The 19,098-nt window shown below is 40.0% G+C and overlaps 1 protein-coding gene across 1 annotated transcript; it reads right to left on the bottom strand.

Moving 5' to 3' along the window:
• Positions 1–263: 263 nt before the first annotated feature.
• DNTTIP2 (deoxynucleotidyltransferase terminal interacting protein 2) lies at positions 264–18,336 on the bottom strand. Its single transcript, XM_037162052.2, has 7 exons — positions 18,204–18,336; positions 15,647–17,271; positions 13,839–13,977; positions 8,197–8,292; positions 6,985–7,149; positions 3,226–3,335; positions 264–448 (listed from the first exon to the last, which is right to left on the bottom strand). The coding sequence occupies exons 1-7, from the start codon at positions 18,273–18,275 to the stop codon at positions 355–357; spliced, it is 2,301 nt and encodes a 766-aa protein (XP_037017947.2). The 5' UTR covers positions 18,276–18,336; the 3' UTR covers positions 264–354.
• Positions 18,337–19,098: the final 762 nt, after the last annotated feature.

Below are 19,098 nucleotides of genomic sequence, written 5' to 3'. Positions count from 1 at the left end.
CTCCTATGCAAATCTTTATTTAAAATCTTGTTAATTACAATATTGGTATGTATATCTTTGATCACATTCGAGTTTTCTGAATGTTAGCAAACTTTACAGTTTCTGAATGTCATTTAATTCAATTTTTTAAATAACCGACATTAAAAACTTCACAAAAATGGCAATTAAATTTGTTTTCCAAATTTAATTTGGAAAATTAAATTTTTCTCTCAAACCAACTTTTCCAAACAGAAATTCCTATAAATAAATAGGGCCAGTCTACATTAATTTTTTGTGATGGAGTTAGTTTTCAAACACACCTTTAGTAAATAAATAAAGGGGAGATGTAGAATACTGTGGTTTGCTTGGTGAATCTTAATTGCGAAATTTCTTCTTCTTTCGAAACTTCTTTCCTGCTGCATTTGCTACTTTTTCAGCCATGATCTCTGAGTACTTCCTTCGGTTATATCTAAAAATAAAAACCAAACCTGTAAGTTCTAAAGTATGACACGTTGGGCAGTTATGTAACATTCTGGGGAGGCAGTGCCCGCTTTTAAATCTCATTTTTTCTTTTCATTTTTACCGTCCATTCATCGTTACTACACTAAGTTCCCATGTGTAGGGAGCCATACCAGGGGCTGATGACAGGGGAGTGAACCAGGCAGCCAAAGCCCCTGCCCTCATGAGGCTGATGGTCTAATGAGGAAAGACAACTGTACAGGGAAGCTTTTGTAAATTTTCAGTCACTAGAGATTCTGTACAAACATCCAGCTAATATCAAATGCTTTAAATACTTTGTGAGTTAAAAATGTTAAAACAGGACTAAGCAAAACAAAGTTTACAGTTACCTGAAAACACATAGTATCCTTTTTAGAACCTTAAAAATAGATCACAGACCGATGGTTTTCAAAGGGTGGCCTGGGAACGAGCCCCTTTCAGGTCCATTAGGTAACACTGTTCTACAAGAACATGACGATGCTGTTGCCCCCTTCACGCTCGCCATCCCGCCAGCGTGCGGCAGAGCTTTCCAGAGCACACTCACGCAGAAGCACATACGAGGCTTCAAGTTTAAGCCAGACATTAAAGAAACTTAAATTGTTATTTTTGTTTTGTTCATAAAAATATTAGTGTATAGTGGGTTTGTTATTATTTAAAAATGAATTAATGAACATTTTTAGTTTCTTAATTCTAATTTCTATTATGATAAATATTGATCAATGTAACCCACAGAAGTTCTTTAGGTCTTCAATAATTCTCCAGAGTTTTTTAAAAGCATCTTCTGACCAGAGAATTGCTGCTATAGACTATATCTCTCCATTGGGCTTTAGAAACACAAAAGCACAATTTATTGCAAAAAAATGCTGTAGTAGCTAGGAGCTTCAACAAAAGGGCTATTAGTCCATAGTTAATTACGAAACGTTAAAAAATTCTCTAACACGCGTAACTCCTCTGTTTAGCACATCCACTGTGTTACTTAAGTCTGATTCTCTTTAAAGCAGAAGTTATTTAAACCAGCGGTCCCCAACTTTTTGGCACCGATTTCAGGATGATTCAAGTGCACTGTATTCAAGCTCACCTCCTGCCGTGCGGCCCAGTTCCTGACAGGCCACAAACTGATACTGGTCGGTGGCCCCAGGGATGGGAAGCCCTGATTTCAACCTTTTAACTTCATAGCTCACTCAATCCTAAGAGCACAGTTTCCACAGACTTTCTAACAAATCTAAGGTTGGATTAAAAATGAGACAAAACCAAAAACCACATATAACACAGAAAAGCATTTTCTTCTGTCCCAGGGCATTCCTACTAATGAATATCTGATGCATTAAATACACTCGGAGAAGTTCCCTGTTCCAAAGTGGTCAGAGAAAACCTCGAGGCAGCTGCAGGGGGGACTGATTAAAATTTGCTGTGAAGACTTGGACGCGCAGTGTTTCACATATTTTGGCATGTAAATTTAGGACAATATTCTTTTTAAGTAATGTAGTTTATCTTAGTGTATTTAGGAAACTATTAACAAACTCACAGTAGCAATAAAGTCTCGCTCCCGTTAGAATAAAGTAGGCAGTATACAGGTAACTGCACAAGACTATGAAAGTGGTATTCAGTGACTGAGGTATGGGAAACGATGAACCCATACGACAACCTCTAACCTGCAAGTTTGAGTTTCATGCTACTACATTTCTAGTCTACCACCTCAACTTCCTCATTCTAAGATGTTTTTTAATGTTTTAACACTTACCTCAGTGTTAACCGCATGTTGTGGATAAAACTGACCTACATTTTGTAGTCTTGATGAAGGCAATCTCACGAATCAGAGCAATGTTGATAGTGCTTATTTCTAATTTTTTTACCCAGACTCATTTAATAGCTTATATAACATTTTGAGCTAAATTTGTTTTCTATACCTACAATCTATATTATTTTTAGAATCCTTGATAAATATTTTTAATTTTGATTTTAAACCAATCTGGAACTTTTAGCAGAGGTTTTTATATGAGGTATACTTTTAAATCTCCTATAATATATATGTAGCTGCTTCAAGGACATTTAAACTCACTCGGATTACTCCCATCTTAAAAAAATCCTCTAAGTCCTTACCTACTAGCCCTGCCTCTCCCTTCCTCCTCACAACAGAACTTCTTTAAAGAGTTGTGTCCATTGCTTCATTTTCAACTCATTCTCTGCTTGTTTTCTTTCCCATCACTCCCCTAAAACTCCTGCCAAAGTTACTGTAATTAAATCCCCAAGAAGTTTTTATTTCATTTGATCTCCCAGAGCATTTCTTGTTAACCATGCTCACTGGCTTATACCTGTTTAAAACATTCTCTTTCCTATGACATTGTGCTTTTCTGGTTTTCTCAATATCCCCCTGCTATTCTTTCCCAGTCTCTTCTGCAGGCTCATTCTCCTCTAGTCTGTCAAATATTTTTCAGCTTCTCTCTAAAGCAGTTGCTCTAAACTGGGAATGCTTACATCCTGCAGGGAACATCTGAAAATGACTGAAGACATTTTTGATTGTCATGAATGGGGGTTGTTACTGGCATATGGTGGGAATAAAGGCCAAGGATACCACTAAACAGCCTACCATGCCCATCAAAGTCTCCTGTAATAAGGAATTATCCCACCCAAAATGTAAGTAGTGCTGCTGTTGAGAAAGAGTGCTAAAGTATTTAAAAGTAATCTGGAATTTTTAAGCATATTCTAAAGGAAAGCATACATATTATAAAGTGAAACAAACTCCTTTACCTTCTGAACTCAGAATCAGCCAGCAGTTCTTCCACAATAGTTTTCTTTCTTTGTTTCTTGGGAATTCGTGAATGGTAGAAGTCAGCTGGATTGTCAACAATGGTTCCAATCTATGAACAGGTGATTGAAATAGGTCATTAATACCTGTGTGCCACATTACTTTCCTATTTCAGAGTAGCTCTAAGAAAGTGTATTTATTGAAAGGCATGAAAACTTAAGTGTGTATTATACCAATATTAATTTTGCCATTTTTAAAAGCAAAAATAACCTATTCAATCTGTAGGTCCTAAAAACATTTCTCCAGTAGTTTATAATAAATCCAAAATTCCTTTTATAAAATTTGGTGCCAGACAGTAAATTCTTAATGAACAATGTGACTTAGAGGGAAAAAGCAGGGGAGATAAACTCTTGTTTTAGCTTCCCAATTTAATGAAATTGACATAAAAATTCTACTATACACCTATTTGATCTCCTAGATTATAATAAATGCTGCCAGCTTAGAACCTTCGCATTGACCACTCTGCATTAGTACATACATTCAACCAAGTGAATTGCACTGAGTGTCTACCATGTGCCAGGCACTGTTCTAGGTATAGGAAAAATAAGATAATGATCCTTGGCAGTGAGTAGCCCATAGTCTTAAAGGGAAGATCCACAGACAGGTAACTAAACAATTAATACATGACATAGAGCCCTAGCTGGTATAGTTCAGCAGATTGAATACCAGCCTGCAAACAAAAGGATCGCTGGTTTGATTCCCAGTCAGGGCGCATGCCTGGGTTGCGGGCCAGGTCCCCAGCTGGAAGCACAACAAAGGCAACCCCACATTTATGTTTTTCTCCATCTCTTTCTCCCTCCCTTTCCCTGTCCAAAAAATAAATAAAATCTTTAAACAAACAAAGAAATGTATCATAGTATGATGCTGAACATTTCAGATGCTCTAAAAACTAAGTGACCAATTCTGTCTAAGACAGGTAAAGGTTTCACAAAAGATGACCTATTAGCTTGGGTTGTTATGAGTAAAATTCCACCAAGCACACATGGCAGGGCCAAGCATGTGGAAAGTCAAACGCCAACAACAGTCTGTGACAAAGCAGGGGTTGGTGACCCAGTTTGGGTGCAAACTGTGACTGTGAAGGCCCACATCAAGGGGTGAAGACTCTGGACTTCCAGCCAAGATGGAGGCGTAGGTGGAAACATTGTACCTCCTCACACAACCAAGTTTATGAACAAAAAATATTCAAAAACCAGAACGCAACCAGAACAGAGAGAAAATTAAGCTGTACCGAAGTCCGACAACAACAAACCATTCATCCAGATCAGTAAGAGAGGCAGAGTCGGAGGCTGGAAGAGCAGGGTCACGTAGGAAAAAGCAGCTGGACCAACCCAGGCACACAGGCAGCGGTTGGTAGATCCCAGGTGGGGGGTAGCAATGGGCGGACCCAGTGAGGGCGCAAGGCGGTTGGCTGACTGCGGTTACACATTCATGCACAGATAAACCAGGCAAAGGAATGAGCAGTGAGATAGACCATGCAAACCAAGGCCCCAGCGCTGGTAAATAAAGCCTAAAAGCACCAACTGGAAAAACTTTCTGGGGTCAAGGTGCTGGGAGAGGCTCCCAGGCTCACAGAGAGTTCAGGAGAGACCCAGGGCTTCTGGAGGGTGCACAAGCCCATACATCTGGGAACTAGCACCAGAAGGGCCCAATTTACTTGTGGGAAGCAGCAGAGGGAACCAAAATCCGAGAGCAGGAAAAAACACCATTGCCCCTCTCTGACCCCACTCCACATACAGCGTCACAACCCAGCGACCTGGGCTGCCCTGCCCCGGTGAACACATAAGGCTCCACGCCTCATATGTAACATGCGCAAACAGACCAAAACCTTATGGCTCAAGCAGAAGAACAGCTCAAAGCCCCAGAGCCAATACTTCTAAGCAACCGAGACAGCCTATCAGATGCACAGTTCAAAATACTGGTGACCAGGATGCTCACAGAACTGGTTGATTTTAGTCATAAATTAGAGGAACAAATGAAGGCTTCACTAAGTGAAATGAAGGAAAACGCACAGAGAACCTATAGTGATGGGAAGGAAACTGGGACTCAAATCAAGGGAGTAGACCAGAAGGAAGAAAAAAACCGAGCAAACAGAAAAGAATGAAGAAACAAGAATTAAAAAAAAAATGAGGAAAGGCTTAGGAACCTTTCCAGGACATCTTTAAACATTCCAACAACCAAATTATAGGGGCACCACAAGGGGAAGAGGAACAGCCACTAGTGGAAAACTTATTTGAACAAATAATAAAGGAAAACTTCACCAACCTGGCAAAGGTAATATCTTCCAGGAAGCTCAGAGAGTCCCTAAGAAGTTGGACCCAAGAAGGAACATACCAAGGCACATCATAATTACATTAGCCGAGATTAAAATGAAGGAGAGAATTCTAGAAGCAGCAAGAGATAAGGGGACAGTCACCTACAAAGGAGTTCCCATCAGACTGTCAGCTGATTTCTCAAAAGAGACCTTACAGGTAAGAAGGGGCTGGAAAGAAGTATTCCAAGTCACGAAATCCAAAGACCTACATCTAAGATTGCTCTATCTAGCAAAGCTTTCATTTAGAATGGAAGGACAGATAAAGTGCTTCTCAGATAAGGTCAAGTTAAAAAAGTTCATCATCACCAAGCCCTTATTATATGAAATGTTAAGAAATTTATCTAAGAAAAAGTAGATCAAAAACATGTACAGTAAAATGACAGCAAACTCGCAATTAACAACCACACCTAAAACAAAAACAAACTAAGCAAACAACTAGAATAGGAACAGAACCACAGAAATGGAGATTACATGGAGAGTTATCAACAGGACAGTGGGAAGAGAGAGGGGGAAAAGGTACAGAGAATAAGTAGCATAGATGGTAGGTAGAAAATAGACGGGGAGGGCAAGAGTAGTATGGGAAATATAGAATCTAAAGAACTTGTGACACATGAACATGAACTAAAGGGGGGAATGGGGGGAGTGGGTGTGCAGGGTGGAGGGAAATGAAGGGGGGAATGAGACGATTGTAATGGCATAATCGATAAAACATATTTTTAAAAAAGGGGTGAAGATACTACCCTATAGGTCACAAAGAACTGTTGAAAGTAACACTGAATGATATCTGTGATACCATTTAACAGAGGTGTATCCTGGACTGACTGCCCTCCCCACCCCTTTTAAAGAATAGATGCCTGGTTACGTGTAAAGAATGGACTTAGAAAGGAGAGCAGAACTGGATGCAAAGGACCATTACAATAACCCAGATGAGTGACAAGAAAGGTAGTCAAGAAGAACAAAATGAACTTGAGGGCTCCCAGAGGATGACTCCACTGGACTTCACCTGAAAACACTTTGAAAACCAATTTTTAACTTATTTCCAGAATTTGGCTGGGGATACCCCTCTACCCTGAAGAAGAGTTGGTGCAAATGAGTCCCGCTTTTGTTGTCCATTCTGTAAGAATCCTTGCTCTTAGGCTAGTAGTAGTGATAAATGGAACAGCCATCTTACAGGTTCCAAAACACTTAGAAAGCTGACCTATGAACCTAGTTACCATCTGCAACACTGTCTCTCTGTATGGAAAGTCATTACAAGTTGGTAGCTGCCTGAATTGGGGTCTGGCCATTACTGTACTGCCTGAGCAGATATAAGTATGTATCTATTTTAAGAGTAAACAGAAAGATCACAGCACAATGCTTCATCATCACCGTTATTCCATTTGCTTCATACCTGGAAGTACTTAGGGAAGCCATCCCTATCGTTTTTCTTGTAAAACCTTTTTGGGTCCATCCCAGCTCTCATCTTCAGTGCTTTGAGATCATTCTTCAGTTCATCTGTTAATTCTGGAGCTTTCATACCAAACCAGCCATTACCTGCTGTTTTTTGTCGTTCTTTCTAAAATTCAGATTTCAAAAACAAAGAGAAAATTGTAACTTCAATAAACAGTGTATAAACTATACTTATTTCCCCCAAAATTGTACATACGAAAATTTCATTAGTAACAAAGTTACTTTACAGAATGTATTAGTCTTCAGATTCATCTTTCATTAAGGAATGAAACAACAAAAAAGCGATTTCTCTGGTAAATTAGGTAAAGCACTAGGAGTTTCATAAATAAGGGATCCTTTAAATTCAACTTTGTATTTTAGTTAAGAATTGCTGACTTGTTGGGAGAATAACCCACAGCTTTTATTTCTATTGTCTAAAATAGCCTACACAAGAGATAACATGTAAAAACAGTTTCACTTCTGAAGCTGATATGTAAACATTAACACTTTCATGCAGTTCCCCAGGTATCTCAAAGTCATTCACTTCAACCGTCCAGAAATTTGCATTATTTTTTTTAAAAAATCTATTCTTTTAAAAACTCCTAGCAAGTAATTTGCTTGATTTTATATTCTGTTCCCTTGATACAACCAATGCTATGAAGTATCTACCATGTGCCAAGGTGCTTTATAATAGCGACATGACGTCATTAGAGTGCCTCTCTCAAATTTCCTTCAAACTTTCGATAACTTCTTTATGCTTACTAGCTGAAACACCAGATGGAAGCAACCCCTACGTTTTTCTAAAGAAAAGAGTTTCTATCCTCTCATTTGGCAGACTAAACAGACCAGATTTTGAGAATGCAACAGACAAGAGTACTGATAAGCCAAGCAGTATGGACAGTGACTTTAAATGGTGACTGTCACTATTTTTAAGGGGAAAAAAAGTTGTGTCTATGTGTACCACTCAGTGCACTTTCACTTTGTGAAAATCCATCCATACAAAACATGTTTATAGAACCCTATTTTATGGGCCCTTGGGTATCTGTGACAATTTTCTCGAAAATACATATACTTTTAAATTGTATTACCATTTGAGCTGAATTGTATATGAGCTGAACACAGCATATACACATACATCTAAAACACTGTCAATGATGAGAGTCACTGTACTTACTCTGCGTTTCTTCTGAAGTTGGTACTTTGACTCACGATATGGTGGGACACAGTAGTTTTTTTCAAAATCAGGAGTAATGATGGCTTTCTGCATTATCTATAAAAATATTAAATTGGTTTTAAAATTTCAGAATGTCATGCAACTTTTTCAACATTTTTTTGTCTAAGGAAACATCTCTCAGACTAAAGACTATTCCAAATATATTAACTCTCTTTATACACAAACACACTACTATGAAGTTTCCCGTCCTTAAATTTGTAAATTGGATTACAATAAAAATGTTTTAGGAGCTCTGACTGGTGTGGCTTAGTTGGTTGAGCCTTGTCCCACAAAGTAAAAGGTCGCCTGGCTCCATCCCCAGTCAGAGCACATGCCTGGGCTGCAGGCTCGGTCTCCAGTTGGGGTGCGTGTGACATGCAACCGATGGATGTTTCTCACACATTGATGTTTCTTTCCCTTTTTCTCCCTTTACCTGTCTCTAAAAATAAGTAAATAAAAATATTTTTAAAATGTTTTAGGAGGCAAACTAAAGGATTACTTTAGGAGATCTATAAAATCAATCATCAGCTCAAATTACTGGTGTGAATCTGCACACATCAGATTTACATCGTGTCCACTTGCACGAATGGGTTTGCAAACAGCCACCTGCAGCAAACAACTGGAATATAAAGGCGATGGGAATAATGCCACATAGCTCTTGAAATCCCTGAGAAAAACCTGACCAGATTTTAGTAAGTTTTCTTGATGTGGGTAAAACAGCTTATAATCTAAGCAGACTGTCAAGACTACTGATAAGTATAGCGATATAGCTTTTGACTCAACAACATATACTTTTTATGTCATACCAATGGGACAATCCTATGTAGACAAATCCACCTTTTGCAACTCAATGTATCTTGGATGATCTTTCAATGTCATTTTATACACAGATCAACAGCTTTCTTATTAACAGCTGTTATACACTGGTTTTTCTTCTGACATTTACTTTGTCCCCATTAAACTTTTTTCCATTAAATATTGTAAACATCACCTCTGCACATTTGTAATTATTTCTGTAAAATAGATTAAAAAATTGTCATTTAAAATTTTTATAGGCAGGACTTCTGGCCAAGATGGAGGCACAGGGTAGACACACTGTGCCTCCTCAAACAACCAAAAGAAGGGCAACAGTTTAAAAACAAGAAACAACCAGAACTGACAGAACACCGAACTGTATGGAAGCCTGACAACCAAGGAGTTAAAGAAGAAACACTCATCCAGACTGGTAGGAGGGGCAGAGAAAGGCAGCCAGGCGGAGAGGACTCGCAGCAAGGCAGTGGCTGGAGGACTGGGGCAGGCAAGGCAGCAGCGGGCAGACCCAGTGAAGTGGCAGTTTGTGGAATGGGGAGTGCAAGGCTGCAGCTGGCCAGCAAGGCAGCAGTGGGCAGACAGGCAAGACAGCAGACTGGGGACTAGGCAGTCCCACATTTGCATGCAAATAGACCAGGATAAACAACTGGGGAGCAGGACATACAACGCAACCCAGAGCCCCAGCCCGGGGGCCCCAGCGTGGGGAAATAGAGCCTCAAACCACTGACTGAGGACACCTGTGGGGGTTGAGGTGCCAGGGGAAACTCCCAGCCTCACGGAAGAGTTTGTTGGAGAGACCCATAGGGTCCTGGAATGTACACAAGCCCACACACCCAGGAATCAGCACCAGAAGGGCCCACTTTACTTGGGGGAAGTGGGCAAGTACCTGAAAGCCTGCAGAGAATGGAGCAAGTGCCATTGTTCCCACTTGGACCCCCCCCCCAATGTCACAAAGCAGGGACATGGGGTGACCCACCCTAGTGAACACCTAAGGCTCCGCCCCTCATACGTAACAGGCACATCAAGACAAAAAAAACATGTCCCAAATGAAAGAACAGATCAAAGCTCCAGAAAAAATACAACTAAGCGATGAAGAAATAGCCAACCTACCAGATGCACAGTTCAAAACACTGGTAATCAGGATGCTCACAGAATTGGTTGAATTTGGTTGCAAATTAGATTAAAAAAAAAAAAAAAAACGAAGGCTACGCTAAGTGAAGTAAAGAAAAAGGTAAAGGGAACCAATAGTGATGGAAAGAAATCTGGGACTCAAATCAATGGTGTGGACCAAAATCAAGAAACATCCAACCAGGAAAGAATGAAGAAACAAGAATTCAAAAAAATGAGGAGAGGCTTACGAAGATATACCTCCAGGACATCTTTAAACGCTCCAACATCCAAATTATAGGGGTACCAGAAGGAGAAGAGGAAGAACAAGTAGAAAAGTTATTTGAACAAATAATAAAGGAGAAATTCCCCAAGCTGGCAAAGAAAATAGACTTACAGGAAAATCAGAGAGTCCCAAAGAAGTTGGACCCAAGAAGGAACACACCAAGGCACATCATAATTACATTAGCCAAGATTAAAATGAAGGAGAGAATCCTAGAAGCAGCAAGAGATAAGGGGACAGTCACCTACAAAGGAGTTCCCATCAGACTGTCAGCTGATTTCTCAAGAGAGACCTTACAGGCAAGAAGGGGCTGGATAGAAGTATTCCAGGTCATGAAAGACAAGGACCTACAACCAAGATTGCTCTATCCAGCAAAGCTTTCATTTAGAATGGAAGGGCAGATAAAATGCTTCTCAGGTAAGGTCAAGTTCAAGGAGTTCATCATCACCAAGCCCTTACTATATGAAATGTTAAAGGGACTTATCTAAGAAAAAGAAGATAAAAAATATAAACAGTAAAATGAGAGCAAACTCACAATCATTAACTACACCTAAAACAAACATAGAAACAAACTAAGCAAACACCTAGAACAGAAGAACAGAACCACAGAAATGGAGATCACTTGGAGGGTTAGGAACAGGGGAGTGGGAGGAGGAGAAGGGGGAAAAAGGTACAGAGAATAAGTAGCATAGATGGTAGGTAGAAAATAGAAAGGGGGAGGGTAAGAATGGTATGGGAAATGTAAAGCCAAAGAACTTACATGTATGACCCATGGACATGAACTAAAAGGGAGGAATGGGTACTCGGGAGGGGAGTGAAGGGGGTAAGTGGGACAACTGTAATAGCATAATAAATATATTAAAATATTTTAAAAATTTTGTAGGTAATGGTAAATTGCCTTGCAAATAGTATAAACTCCTACTAACAGTTAATCACGGCCCTTTTCTCTATATTGCCACCAACACAGGGTGTTATCTTTTGTATGCTATCAGTGGTATCTCTTGGCTATTTTCATTTGCTGTCCACATCTCTATACACAAAGCCCTCTTCTGTGGGAATATTTGTACTTTTCTGGATACTTCTTCATTTTTAAATAGGGTTGTGTTATTAATTTGTAGAAATGTATTTTGTATCTTGCTTGATATTAATCTGTAGTCTTTTACTTGTCTTTGTTAAGGTGTTTTTAATTGCTTAAGTTTTTTAAAGATTTTATTTATTAGAGAGAAGGGAAGGGAGGGAGAAACAGAGGGAGAGAAACATGGACATAACAAACACCACTGGTTGCCTCCTGTATGCGCCCCAACCAGGAACCAAACCCACAACCCAGCCATGTACTCTAACCGGAATCGAACCAGCGACCTTTTGTTTTGCAGGCTGACACACAATTGAGCCACACCATTCTGGGCTTAACTGCTTAAGTTTGAGTTTGAAATTTGTGTTCAGTCAAATCTGTTCATCTTTTCCTAATTTACTTCAGCATATTTTGTTACTTGCTTTGAATGATTAAATATTATCATAATACCACTTCTGTGACTCAAGGAAGCCTCAGGGTAATAAGTCATTTCCCCCAGTGCAAGAAGTAAAGAAGACTACTGCTTAGTCCTCAAAATAATTCAACAGGAATACAGCAATATAAATTTGGTAAGTAACATTTGATGTTATCAACTGAGACATCCCCAGTTCAGGTTCAGACTTAGAAGTTTCTGGGTAGTACAGTAGTGATCTAGACTTTCCTATCACTCAGAAAAAAGAGCATGACATTTAACAGATTATTAAGAGTCTATTGTGTGTTAAGTACCATACTACAGTTTAGGACAGTGGTTCTCAATTGGGAGCAAATGGCAATATCTGAAGGCATTTTTGGTGTGTGTGTGTATGGGGAGGGTGGATGTTATTCCCATCCAGTGGGTAGAGGCCAGGGCTGCTGCTAAACATCCTACAACGTCCAGACCCCTCCCCCAAACAAAGAACTGTGCAGCTCCTAACATAAATATTGCTGAACTTGAAAAATCCTGTTTCAGGAATACAAAGATAAAATTCAGTAAAATAATCATTATACCATGATTAACAATGAATCTGACTGATACTGGGTGTTGCAGAAGCACAACGGAGGTTGGGGGAAGGACTAGGGTCAAAGACTGTTTTCCAAAGACAGTGACCTATGATCCCTGCATTGGCCTGGGAAAGGGCCAGCTATGCTCAGGTCTGTAGCAGTCTCAAGGGTGAGAACACAGCAGTTGGATAGAGCTGGAGGAACAGAGGCATTTTGAAGGCTTTGAGGAACCACTGAAGGACTTGAACAAGAAAATATGGTTGGGCCCTGGCTGATGTGGTTGAGTACTGAGTGCTGGCCTGTGAACCTAAAGATCACTGGTTTGACTCCCAGTCAGGGCACATGCCTGCGTTGTAGGCCAGGTCCCTAGTTGGGGGCGCACGAGAGGCAACCACACATTGGTATCTCTCCCCCTCTCTTTCTCCCTCCCTTCCCCTAAAAATCAGTAAGTAAAATCTTTAAAAAAAGAGTATCACAGTTGGATTATGTTTTTAGAAACTCTAGCAAGAGTGTGGAGAACAGCATGAAGAACAAAGAGTAAGGAGACTACTGTAGGAGTCTAGATGAAAAATACAGGCCTGCATGAGCCTGCAACAGTGGGTTTAAAAGGAGCAGAAAGTACGTAAGAAGCATTGTAGCCTAGGCTTAGTGACTGTAAAACAGAAAGACTTTGGCATCATTAACCAGGATAGAGAACACAAGAGGAAGAGCTGGTTCAGGCAGGGAACAGAAGTAGGGCAATTAGTGAGGTCAAGTGCCTGAGGACATATGAAGGAACAGAAAACAGGCGCCTGGATTTAAAAACCCAAAGAAAGACTCAAAGAGGGAGCAAGTCTAGAAAATACAGACGTGGGGAGAAGCTGTGTGAAGTGGCAGCTAAACCTGGGTGTTTGGATGAGTTGACCTCCCCTGTTAATTCCCTTCTGAAACTAAATGTACAAGTTTATGTCTGTGTGCACTTGTGCACTTTATCCTGGTGGGGGAGGCAGACACTCACAGCTTGCAGATTCTCTCCACAGATTTCAGATTCCTAACTATTCTGGTCTCACAATCCAGAACAGTTAAGAACTAAAAGTATGGTAAAAAAAAGAGGGAAAAGAATACAATCCCTGGGATCATAACTGGTGGGTGCAAGAACATTGGTCCTGTATTACTTTATTTTTTCAAGTGTTATCTTTTACAGCTAGGACTTTGTAAAAACAAGAAACAACTGTTGTGGAAAGCAGGGGAGTAAAGGATACAGGAAGCTGATGTGACTACAGAAAAATTAGTCTCTTATCAAGGTCTAATCATTTCTAGAAGTAACTGGCTAACTCCATCAAAGCCTCTAGGACACATCATACAACTTACCTCATTTTTCTTTTTCTCCTTGATCTGTGTTAGGGTTTTCTTGTTTGACTGTAGTTTGTCTGCATTAAAATTTATATACAAACCACCCAATTGCTTGATACTCAGACCAGTGTCTATGCTGCTGCTTGTCAACTTCAGACTGAAAGAGAAATGATCACTTAAGTATGAAGTAATCAAATCAAAATAAAAACAATTTAGACTGTTTTAAAATCAATTTTTTCTTTTCTTCCCTTTTACTGTCAATGACAAATAAAATCCTTGTTTTTATAATTAAGTTTTAAAAAACTAAATGGTTTTATCACAATTTTAATCTAGTAAAGTCGTTAAGAAAGAAATTCTGGGATGAACCCTGGCTGGTGTGGCTCAGTGGATTGTGGGCGGACTGTGAACTAAAAGACTGCTGGTTCAATTCCCAGTCAGGGCACATGCTTGGGTTGTGGACCAGGTCCTCAGTGTTGGCCACATGAGAGGCAACCACACACTAATGTTTCTCTCCTTCTCTTTCTCCCTCCCTTGCCCTCTCTCTAAAAATAAATAAATAAAATCTTTAGAAAAAAGAAATTCTGGGATGAATAATGAATTAAACAAAAAAAGCTTTTTGGGAGCACATCCAAATTTATTCTGATTTTCTTTAAGAGGATGAAGGCCATATAACATGTCAGTAGATATGTAACAGGACTTTTATTAAAAAATTACAGAAAAGAGAAGATGCATTTGGCAATTTGGCTCAACTTTATACATAAGTAGTGAGTTCCCAAATGTACACATTTCCATATCTAAAATCAACGAGAAAAATAGGTTCTTCTACTCTGAACTTCCAAGTTATCCAAACTTGGAATATTCTTCTGGGTAATCAGAAGTATTCGGTAGTGCCTCTAAATTAAGGAAGTTTTAAACAGTGATGAGCATCCATATTTCCCACTGGAGCTTCTTAAAAATACAAATGTCATATCCCAGACATAACAAATTAGACTCTTCTGCAGGTGGCCTGGACTCCTGATTTATGGAATAAAAATTTCTACTTTATATTACTGAAAGATCCTTTTTATAAGCAAGTACACTTGGCCTTACAGTCACTTTCTTCTCTAATTATTCACATAAACTAAAAAGCTGAAAGTTCTGATACCCAACCTCTACTGGAAAGTGGTATCATTTTATTGCAGTGCTTTGGCAGTGATCCTCAACCCTGAATGTACATGGGAATTATCCTAGGGACGAGGACTGTGGCTTTCAAAAAAATAAGAATGCCTGAGTCTAGCCTGAGATTGACTTCACTGGGCATCCAATTAATATATAGTTCCTTGCAAGGATGCCTGTATTTCATGGATACACTGCTGCCAGGGGCCTGTACTTGGGAAAGACAATTTACAACAGAGGAAAAGAAATTAAAGTAACCCCAAATACTAACGCTTTTCAACTGCGGACAGATGGGATTATAGGTTATTAGTTTTCTCAGGCTTTATTTTTCAATTTCTCTATAATCAACATAAAATTTAAAAAAAAACAAGCTATTTTCCTTCCCTTTTATATTGGTATTAACAATCACACAGGGTAATTCTGACAGAGGATTTTTAATATTATCACCAAAGAAGCACTTTTAGCTATCACTGGTGGGAAAATGTGAATAAAGGCAACCACAGAGATGAGGGAAATGCTGGATAAAAGAGCTCTCCCATACGGAGCCCAAGGCAATGCTTCTGTCAATTCCCATGCTTTATAATATTTTAAATTTTTACAGTAAATTAGCCATTTGAAGCCTTTTGATACACAAAGTATCAAAAACTTTTTAAAATAAAGGTAAAACTTACAGTTTAGACTTTGTGTCATTTAGTAAATCGTCTTCATCACTAAATTCATCTTTATTTTTATCTTCGTCTGATGGTTCGTCTTCACTTTTTTCATCCTCTTCCTCCCCTTCCTTTTCTTCCTCCACGGCACCCTCATTTGTCTTATCTTCCTCACCCAAGAAAAAATTTTTACCAGCACTTAACCCAGGAGTTGTGTCGATTACAAACAATGCATTGTCACCTGACTTATTTCCCAAATCTTCATTTAATGACCCCCTTTCTGCATCATTTTCAACAAAACACACAGTGTCCTCCTCTTCAATCTCGCTGTTTTCAGACTGCTGGCTTTCATCACTGCTGAGCAGTAATACAACAGAATCACCTGTATCCTGAGATGTGAGCTCAGACTTGTACAGTTCAGTATCACACTCAAAATCTACATCCCTTTCTTTATTCACGTCTTCGCTGGCAGCTCTAAGTGTGCACTCTTCTTCTTCACTACCATCACCATTACTAGATGTGAAGTCACTTGTTTTTATGGTGCTCTTTCTCTCTTCAGTCCATCTGTCTATTTCCACAACAGCAAATGTCTGAGCTAATGATTTCATAATAGCCTCACAGTTCTGATTTGAGGGCCTCGATGTGGTTTTGTTATTGTGGGGGGTTGAATGCCTTTGAGAAACTAACCGTGGAAGGCTTCTGTCCTGAAGTTCAGAAAAACTCACCTCAGAATTTTTCTCATTAATTTCTTTCCCCTTATCTATCATTTCTTTGTCTTCTTCATCTAAATTGTCACAACTCTGTTTTGTTATTTCTTTGAGAGGTGCAGCACTGACCTGTTTTTCCTCTGTTTTATTAACATGCTGGTGTTCTTCCACTGTTGGTTTTTTCCCTGATTTTTTGTGGAAGGAATCATCAAAGTCACTACAGACTTCACTATCAGAGACATCTGGCTTATTTATCTGAGGAAGCGATCTTGCTTGTAAATAAGAAGTTTGTCTGGTATCGGAATCCTCTGAACCAATAGGTGTATTTATCATTTGCTTTTCATTTCCTGGTTTAATCTTAGTATATTTCTCCTCCATTTGTGCCTGTAATTTCCTCTGCATAATCCTTGTTGTTCTCCTAGTTGCAATTCCGGAAAATGTAGAAATATCTGAGCACGTTGATTCAGCATCAGAAATAGCTTCTGCACGTGAATCTTGGCTTGGATCTATCAGGGATTTAGCCTTACTTCTGATTCTTGTAGAAGGCACAATTCTAGAAATACCTGAAACGTGTGATTCTGCTTCAGAGACTTCTTCTTCAGTATGAGACTCAATTACTGGAGTTACTTTCAGCCTTTTCTTAGCACTGGACAATGGGTCGCGTGCAACTAAGATTTGCCTTCTCCTAGTTACTCTTAAAATGGAATCCTGGAGCTCAAACACAGAACAATTTGACTCTGCTTCAGAGGTCTCTCCATCAGTACATGGTTTGTTCATTTCTGGTAATGAGCCTACAGTTCTGCTCTTTCTCTTTCCAGTTTTAGGAGTTTTAGGGATTAGACTTGGTTTCCTACTGCTCTGTGATCCAGCAGTATTTGAGTCATCAGATGGAGATTCCATCCTGCCTTTTAGATGCTCCTGAACTCTTTTAGCAGAAGTCTGCAAGCCAGAGAACACACTTAATTTAGGTAGGACTAGGACATGGGCAAAGTGAATGAGACACTCCTCTCAGGAGCAAATTTTAAGAGGGCACTAAAAAACTCAGTAAACAAGATGAACACAAAAAAAACCCCACCCATTATTTAAACAAATAAAGTTAAAAAACATATATAATGTACCTGCCCCTGAATGTGAAGGGCCCTGCTTCACTTGCCTCACCCAAGTCTCTGAATCTAATTTTAGTGAGGAAAAACTAATACTAATAATAATAACTGAAAAAAGAAAAAAATTTATACTAAAAAAGTCAAATATTCTACATTTCCACACATGTGGGGAAGAGGAAATAAGGAGAGTATTAACTCTAAGCAAAGATGTGTTTAAGAACACACGCCTACAGAATCCATCGTTGCTCTTACCTTTACATAGGTAAGTGAATTAACGCTCGTTTTCCTTCATCGCTGAATCAGAGGCAGCAGACGACTAGCATCACTGAAAGCCACCAGGCGTCATCACTATACACCTCCTCTACGCCAAAAGGAGGTGCTGTGCTCTACGACAAAAGGTGCCCTTCTCTCCAACCCCGCTAAATTAGGCTCACGTGTGGTGGTCGAAATTAATCCTTAGTACAGTGTTAACAGCAAAGTTAAAAAACTAGAGCTGTTTATCTGCATTACAGAGCTGAGCTACCCAAAACAAGTTACCTAATTTCTCTGTTCCATGCCAGAACTGCGTTAAAGACTAGTGAGGACCAAAGCGGAAGCGGCAGGCTCAGCTCCGGGTCTGATGCGCTGTAGGGCGCGCGGCAGGCCAGTCCGCACGCTCCTGGCCTGCTGCTCCCCCTAACGCTCCCGGGGTCTTTGCGCCGCCCCACCTCCCCGAGAGCGATTCTGCGCGGCAGCGAGCAGAAATGAGGTAGCCGTGCTGTTTCCTACCTTCTGCCCGGAGCTTTCAGCATTCGTAGCTCGGCCACGGGCCTGCGGCCCCGCAGACCTGGTAACCACCATCTCTCCAACGTTGGGCCACCACGGCCTGCCTCTGTTCCGGCGCCGCGGAAGTGCGTCAGAGAACGGCCTCGTGCACATTTTCTGCGCGGATTCGGGAACTCGCGAGAATCTCTTACCTACTTCCGCCCCACCTGTCTAGGCCCCAGCCTGCCGGCCTGGGGATAGGCGAGGGTGTCCGTGCACTCCGGGGAATGAGACAGATCACCTTTTTGCAGGGAGAGCACTTAGCTGGGGTGATGAAACTCACAGGGCAGAGGGCCTTCGTCACGCGAATTGTGTTAGGCAATTCTAAACGTTTAAATGTTGCCAAGGGTGTGGCCGAGGGAGATATTTGCATTATTTATACTTAAAAAAAATCATTACTCTTGTAATATTATAAAAAACAAAATTTAAATTTGGAGACTTGGTTGGGGTAAAGGTTTTTATGTTAAAAACCCCAGGAATGCAGAGGCTAGTTAGGAGCTCTATAATCTAAAGGTGAGATGGTGACTAAGGATTGTAAATAAGCAGAAAGGAAGAAATGTTATATTGTAAAGAATAGTGATAACGTTTTGCAGTGAAAGGAAGGAATAATCTGAATCAATAGAAGGTTTGTGTTTCTTTTAAGATGAAGGGTGGAGAGCTAGAATGAGGGAAATAGGAAGGGATTGAAAAAGTAGATGGACATTGGTGGAGGTGAGAAATGATAGGTGCCTCACTAAATGTATTTTTTACTTTATTACAGAAAACTTTTCCCCCCTTATTGTCGCAAAGCACAGAATTTTTCAGGGGGCGCACTGTCACCCAGCTAAATAACTTTTCATTGTTTCCCTTGCAGCCAGAT

The sequence above is a fragment of the Artibeus jamaicensis genome, unplaced genomic scaffold, assembly GCF_021234435.1.
Source record: "Artibeus jamaicensis isolate MK-2021 breed Jamaican fruit bat unplaced genomic scaffold, CSHL_Jam_final contig_482, whole genome shotgun sequence".
NCBI classification, from domain to species: Eukaryota; Metazoa; Chordata; class Mammalia; order Chiroptera; family Phyllostomidae; genus Artibeus; species Artibeus jamaicensis.
The sequence above is the reverse complement of the archived record's forward strand: the minus strand, read 5'-3'. Positions and strand labels throughout refer to the sequence as shown.

What these genes read in the sequence shown, in the direction of transcription:
- DNTTIP2 (XM_037162052.2), bottom strand. Translation starts at nt 18,275, where the DNA reads ATGGTGGTTACCAGGTCTGCGGGGCCGCAGGCCCGTGGCCGAGCTACG. An exon ending in GCTTCCCTAAGTACTTCCAG is followed by an intron (nt 3,336 to 6,984) that starts GTATGAAGCAAA and finishes ACCTGTTCATAG; the next exon opens with ATTGGAACCATTGTTGACAA. An exon ending in GCTGATTCTGAGTTCAGAAG is followed by an intron (nt 449 to 3,225) that starts GTAAAGGAGTTT and finishes TTTTATTTTTAG; the next exon opens with ATATAACCGAAGGAAGTACT.